The sequence below is a fragment of the Panulirus ornatus genome, chromosome 15 (genome assembly GCF_036320965.1).
Source record: "Panulirus ornatus isolate Po-2019 chromosome 15, ASM3632096v1, whole genome shotgun sequence".
In the NCBI taxonomy this organism is placed as follows: Eukaryota; Metazoa; Arthropoda; class Malacostraca; order Decapoda; family Palinuridae; genus Panulirus; species Panulirus ornatus.
Genome location: NC_092238.1, coordinates 28019688 through 28027119, shown reverse-complemented (window position 1 = coordinate 28027119; position 7432 = coordinate 28019688). Strand labels below are relative to the sequence as shown.

Genomic DNA, 7432 nt, shown 5'->3' with positions numbered 1-7432 from the left:
CAATGGGAATGAATAAGGGCAGACTATGAATTATGTTTATTTATATTTATTTATTTTGCTTTGTCGCTGTCTCCCGCGTTAGCGAGGTAGCACAAGGAAACAGACGAAAGAATGGCCCAACCCGCCCACATACACATGTGTATACATACACGTCCACACACGCAAATATACATACCTATACATCTCAATGTATACATATATATACACACACAGACATATACATATATACACATGTACATAATTCATACTGTCTGCCTTTATTTGTTCCCATCGCCACCTCGCCACACATGGAATAACAACCCCCTCCCCCCTCATGTGCGCGAGGTAGCACTAGGAAAAGACAACAAAAGGCCCCATTCGTTCACACTCAGTCTCCAGCTGTCATGCAATAATGCCCGAAACCACAGCTCCCTTTCCACATCCAGGCCCCACACAACTTTCCATGGTTTACCCCAGACACTTCACATGCCCTGAATATATATATAATATATATATATATATATATATATATATATATATATATATATATATAAAGATGTATAGGTATGTATATTTGTGTGTGTGGACGTGTATGTATATACGTGTATGTGGGTGGGTAGGGCCATTTCTTTCTTCTGTTTCCTTGCGCTACCTCCCTAACGCGGGAGACAGCGACAAAGCAAAATAAATAGATAAATATTTAGAAAAAACATGTTTATTCTATAAAAGTGCAGTGGATTATGTACAGATCTATAAATTAATAACATGATGGCTGCAACACCCCCAAATGCTGCACATTTATACTCCTACAAAGCAGCCAGTCAGCTTTTGTACACAAGAGGCTTCCTTGAAACGCCTTAGGAATGGCTTCTGTTTATGATACTCCAGTGGCCCTACTTAAAATGCTAATCTGTCTGTGTACGTGAACTGCATACTTTATGTGGATGTATAGTATATGAGAATGTTTTTTTTTTTTTTTTTTTTTTTTTTTTTTTTTTTTTTTTTTATACTTTGTCGCTGTCTCCCGCGTTTGCGAGGTAGCGCAAGGAAACAGACGAAAGAAATGGCCCAACCCCCCCCCCCCATACACATGTACATACACACGTCCACACACGCAAATATACATACCTACACAGCTTTCCATGGTTTACCCCAGACGCTTCACATGCCTTGCTTCAATCCACTGACAGCACGTCAACCCCTGTATACCACATGACTCCAATTCACTCTATTTCTTGCCCTCCTTTCACCCTCCTGCATGTTCAGGCCCCGATCACACAAAATCTTTTTCACTCCATCTTTCCACCTCCAATTTGGTCTCCCTCTTCTCCTCGTTCCCTCCACCTCCGACACATATATCCTCTTGGTCAATCTCTCCTCACTCATTCTCTCCATGTGCCCAAACCATTTCAAAACACCCTCTTCTGCTCTCTCAACCACGCTCTTTTTATTTCCACACATCTCTCTTACCCTTACGTTACTTACTCGATCAAACCACCTCACACCACACATTGTCCTCAAACATCTCATTTCCAGCACATCCATCCTCCTGCGCACATCTCTATCCATAGCCCACGCCTCGCAACCATACAACATTGTTGGAACCACTATTCCCTCAAACATACCCATTTTTGCTTTCCGAGATAATGTTCTCGACTTCCACACATTTTTCAAGGCTCCCAAAATTTTCGCCCCCTCCCCCACCCTATGATCCACTTCCGCTTCCATGGTTCCATCCGCTGACAGATCCACTCCCAGATATCTAAAACACTTCACTTCCTCCAGTTTTTCTCCATTCAAACTCACCTCCCAATTGACTTGACCCTCACCCCTACTGTACCTAATAACCTTGCTCTTATTCACATTTACTCTCAACTTTCTTCTTCCACACACTTTAATTCGTGCTTCCATGTATGGATATTTATACATCCTCTGGATGTTAGTTTACTTACATTCTTGATCATGCATTACATAATCTTTATGGTTATATATGATACTTTGTACTTCTTTTCATAAATCCATAAAAATATCAGGAAATTCTCAGGATTGCAAAAGAGCAGGTATTCATTTTTCAGGGTTTTAATGCAGACCAAAATTTTCATTCATTTGTACTGTATTTACATGTTCACAAAGTGTACAGTGTATTTCTCAGCCTGAGTAAATCCTTAAAAAAAAGTTTATTAACCAACAAAAGTTAAGGGCAAAGGTATCATCACTTGTGATTGGTAATGAGAAATTTCTCAACTAGTGTTGATATACTTGGCTAAGGAGGCATCCATTACTTGCAGTAGCACCAAAGTTATTTTCCACTGCTAACTAGACCTCAAGTATCAATATCCTGCACCTTTCAGGATGAATATTTGTTATATGGTTAGTGCATCAATCTTCTGAAGTCAAAGGATGAAAAGAAAAATCCACAATCCTATGTATGTATACTGCTGCTGGAGGGCCATGGTATTATACTGCCTTGGTGGTCTGAGAACTGAACAAAGCAATGATTTACTGAAATTTTTAGGGCTTTATGGGGAGTCTTGAGTGCTGGGAACAGTCATGGCACAAGCAAAACAGCCTATCCTTGTAACTGAAAGGTTAGGGACTCCCATCTTGATAACAACTGGACACAACTGCCTACCATACAGAGATGTGTTCACTGTCAGATTTAGGGCAGGGCACACTGGGTTGCTTTTGTCAGACATACATTGTAATAACAGGCATCCGAGACAAGGACATTACACTTATGTTCTTTCAAGCTCTTGTTCATATGTATGTCACTTCTGTACATGCAAGTACTCTAAGTAAAATTATATACTACAAACTTGTCTTTTAATAATGTTATCCTTTGAAGTCCAAATTATGGTTGGTAGGGGGGGGGGGCCTCCTCTATCCTACATCCAATCCTGTGTATGGTGTGGGAGCACATTAAGTCTAGATCATTAGTTCAGCTTTCATGAGACCAATAAGACAGGCAACCCTCACACAGTATCTGCAATATAATTCTGAGCACACAACACTTGTAACAGAGTGGAAGTACTTGCTAGTGTGGCTGTTTTCTAAAACCCCCTACCTACTTACAACTTACTAAATATCATTACATGTGATGGTCAGATGATGCTCATAGGCTATTCTTCTGAGATAAAGGCTGCTACTGAAGGGCTGTGGTTCTGGGATGGTCTTTGTTGCTTCTTGAAGTCTGTGATTTCAGGTTCTGATATTGACCTGATGGTTTGTGTTAATACGAAGCAACTTTAGGAGGATTCCTCTTGCTGCTTGGGAGCAATAATTTTCTCAGCCTCATTAGGAGAGCCCTGGTACTCCTGGCCAGCATAGTTCCAGGGCTGAATAGTGCCAGAGCAGAAAATGAGAAAGAAGAGATCTGCGAGGCCATAGACGGGTATACACATCCAGAACACCTTCTGCCACTGACCCATTGTTTTCTTTAGGAATAAAGAAAAAGTTGTTAAGCAAAAACTGAAGTAAAAATAATTACACTATACTTGTTCACTACACCCACTATAATTACTATGTGCTCAGGTCATTCCCACTACTTTTAAGGTCTTTCTACCCACTTGATGACTATACTTTTGTAGTGGCAGTATCCATCCAGTTATCACACTCCATGGTCACTGTGCTCAACTGGTTACTACATTTCATGATCATTCCACCTAGCTTGCCACAAAATGTATATGGTCAAATACACCATGGGTCGGATTCAAACCCTAGGAGGGTGACTCAGCTACATGGAGGTTAAAAGAGTATGCAGTGTTGGCTTTCTTTTAACTTATATGTGACCAGATGCCACTTCCAAGGTTAAAATCTGACCCATGATGTATATATACCTATCTTTCTATCAACATATTATTTGTTCATTATATCAACTGAATCAGGGCACCCACCTGTTCAGGGCAACTATTTAGAAATTAAAACCAGCTGTTCACCCCATCCACTTATTAACTGCACCTACCTGGTCCTCTGTAATGGCCCCAGCAGCCAATGGAGCAATCAAGGATGCCAATGATGCAAAGGTGTTGCCAATCCCAAACAAGGTACCTGTGAGGAACATTAAATATTGCATTAGACACTTTAGCTGCATTAAGGTTAAAAAAAATCAGTCTGATGATCTGAATTTGTCATAGATTAAAATTTCTTGAAGTGTGTTTACATATGTGTGCACAGATGCACTTGTGCATTTTATGTAAACATGTAGTCATTATAAAGAAAAGTAAAGATACTGATGATGCACCCATAAGCAGAGCCTCATGGCAAGAATATGATTGCAGCTGACTGGCTGGTTTCCTCATCTCTGCAATGACATCACAGACTTGGATGCTTTGTTGAGTCTATTATCATCTGGGTGCTTCACTATTATTTTTTTATTACACTTTGTTGCTGTCTCCCATGTTAGTGAGGTAGTGCAAGGGAACAGACGAAAGAATGGCCCAACCCACCCATATACACATGTATATATATATATATATATATACACGTTCACACGCGCACATATACATACCTATACGTTTCAACGTATACATATAAATACATACACAGACATATACACACACGTACATGATTCATACTTGCTGCCTTTACTCATTCCCATCGCCACCCCACAACACATGAAATGACAACCCCCTCCCCCCAGCATGCGTGCGAGGTAGCACTAGGAAAAGACAACAAAGGCCACATTCATTCACACTCAGTCTCTAGCTGTCATGTATAATGCACCGAAACCACAGCTCCCTTTCCACATCCAGGCCCCACAAAACTTTCCATGGTTTACCCCAGATGCTTCACATGCCCTGGTTCAATCCATTGACAGCATGTCGACCCCAGTATACCACATCGTTCCAATTCACTCTTTTCCTTGCACGCCTTTCACCCTCCTGCATGTTCAGGGCCCGATCACTCAAAATCTTTTTCACTCCATCCTTCCACCTCCAATTTGGTCTTCCACTTCTCCTCGTTCCCTCCACCTCTGACACATATATCCTCTTTGTCAATCCTTCCTCACTCATTCTCTCTATGTGACCAAACCATTTCAAAACACCTTCTTCTGCTCTCTCAACAACACATCTCTCTCACCCTTTCATTACTTAATCAAACCATCTCACACCACTGGGTTCTTCACATGCTTTATAATTGTTGAAGGAGGTGGTGAATTCTCATGGATACACCTTATATCAGGAGGTAAAATTGCATTTCAACCCCTTACCAAGAAATTGTTTTCATGTGCTCATAAGATTCTGTTCGTACCTACTTACCTACATGTGAGTACCAACGATGAAATATCCTAGTCATCAGGAAAAAATTGCACTTACCAAATGAAAGTTTAGTTCAGAAAAATAACTGTAAATTACTTGCTGTCGAGTGTTGTGTGAGATGGACAGAGTGCATGTATACAGAATGAATGCCAGTAGATTAGAAAAGATGCTTATAAAGTCCAAAGTTTCACATATGTTACATATATCATTCAATAATAGAGAGAAAGCACTACATACCAGAATAGTTAGGAGCAATATCTGTCGAGTTGACAAGAATGCTAGCTGGGGAACCACCATTGAAAAACATACTGAGGCAAAGGAGAACTACAACCAAGGGTGCATTGCAGCCTGAGTAAGCCACAATTATCAACAATACTGCTGGAACCAGCATTGCTGTCAAAGAAAAAAAATCCATGAATGAAATAAATCTGCACCATGTCAAAATATCTATCTGTTATATATTAAGACTGTGTCTGCAGTCAAAATATCTATGTTATCTATTAAGACTACTGTTTCTGCAGTCAAAATATCTATCTCTATCTATTAAGACTATTCCTGTTTCATGGGAAGGATCATATGCATAAACCCTACTACTTAACTCTTACATATCCTTAACCCTTTTATAGCATGTTAAAATGAAACATGAACCAGACTTATTTAAAAGCTTCTTAATTTTTCACCTTGCTCACTAGGTTAATTTGTTCAAGTGAGACTGGAGACTCCATTCACACACAATATGTAATTACCACATCTGATCCTCAATCATACCTCTCATATATCTGCTTGCATCAATACTTTCCTTTCATTTCCACTGCTATATATCTTCTTGACCAATCCATCACCTTCCATAAGATTTTCTTGAACTTCACTCAAAGTCTTTAACCCATACACTGTTTTTTGTCTGCTCTATCCAACCATCAGTTTTTGATCCACATGGTAGCGTCTGTTAAATAGTACTAGATCTTAATATCATTCTTCCTTACTTAGTGTGCCTGGCTGCTACTTATTGCTCTACCAGGACATGCTATCATCACTTATGGATGGTTTGCAATACCTCCAAGAGGGATGCCTCAAAATGCCTTAGTTTATCAAATTATAGAATGAGGTATTTTTTTTCATATATATTCACCATTTCCCACATTAGTGAGGTAACATTAAGAACAGAGGACAGCCTTAGAGAGAATATCCTCACTTGGCCCCCTTCTCTGTTCCTTCTTTTGGAAAATTAAAAAACGAGGGAGAAGGATTTCCAGCCCCCTATTCCCTACCTTTTTAGTCGCCTTCTATGACACACAGGGAATACATGGGAAGTATTCTTTATACCCTATCCCTAGGGATAGAGGGAATACGTGGGAAGTATTCTTTATCCCCTATCCCCAGGGATAGAATATATTCTTATTGTACTAAATAATTCTATTTTCAAAGATAGATAGAATATACAGAGAAAAAAATTGTGTAAAGTCAAACCAAAGGCACTGAATATCCTGCGAGTGTTAACAATGGAAAGATAGCCTCTTCCCAGCAGCCAGTCGGCAATTGTACTGCACGTCAAAGCTCCAATGTAGCGTGAGAGAAATGGAAGTCCAGACAACAAACCATTCTGCAATATCAATGAAACATTAATTAGCAGATTTGTAAGTCCTGAAAGACACATTCCAGTTGAACCAAGTTGATTTTTTTTCACCAGTATCCTCTCCTCTTTATACTATACAGTAAGGGTGATAAATAGTGAAGGGCTACAAAAACTGAAAGACAATTCATTTTAGTGGAATGAACAAAATAGCATCCAGTGAATTGAAAATTTGCATTTAAATACATAAGATGAAATAGAAGGAAAATCAAGCAAAAAAATATATTAACAATCTATGTCTATAATGCCATTCACTCTGGGAACTCCTATCAAGGGGTGGCCACAGCAAAAGGGTCTCCACTTACTCCTGTCCTTACATGCCTCCGTCGCATATACAGTAATGTAATGTAATACTGCATATGAAGATGAAAGTAAAGTCAGCATTAAGACTAAGTTGTATAAATCCAAAAAGCTGTAGAGACTTCCAAAAGACCCGAGGGTGAAATCCAAAATCTCTAAGGCAGATTTACAAAAAAAAAAAAAAAAATAGAAAATGAAGAATTTAAAACTTAATTTCCTGTACACAAAGCTCGATGAGCATCCTGGAGATTTCTTGCTTTTGGGG

The 7432-nt window shown here is 39.4% G+C and overlaps 1 protein-coding gene across 6 annotated transcripts in view; it reads right to left on the bottom strand.

Annotated features, from left to right (window-relative positions):
• Window positions 1–2042: 2042 nt before the first annotated feature.
• The window catches only part of LOC139753801 (sialin-like), a 36968-nt gene continuing 31578 nt past the window's right edge, over window positions 2043–7432 (bottom strand). For all 6 annotated transcript variants that reach the window (XM_071670678.1, XM_071670683.1, XM_071670677.1 and 3 more), the window contains 4 exons: window positions 6705–6837; window positions 5475–5630; window positions 3941–4026; window positions 2043–3413 (listed from right to left, as the gene is read on the bottom strand). In XM_071670678.1, coding sequence (XP_071526779.1) covers window positions 3225–3413; window positions 3941–4026; window positions 5475–5630; window positions 6705–6837 — 564 coding nt within the window. In that variant the 3' untranslated portion in view covers window positions 2043–3224. The remainder of the gene's footprint in view (window positions 3414–3940; window positions 4027–5474; window positions 5631–6704; window positions 6838–7432) is intronic.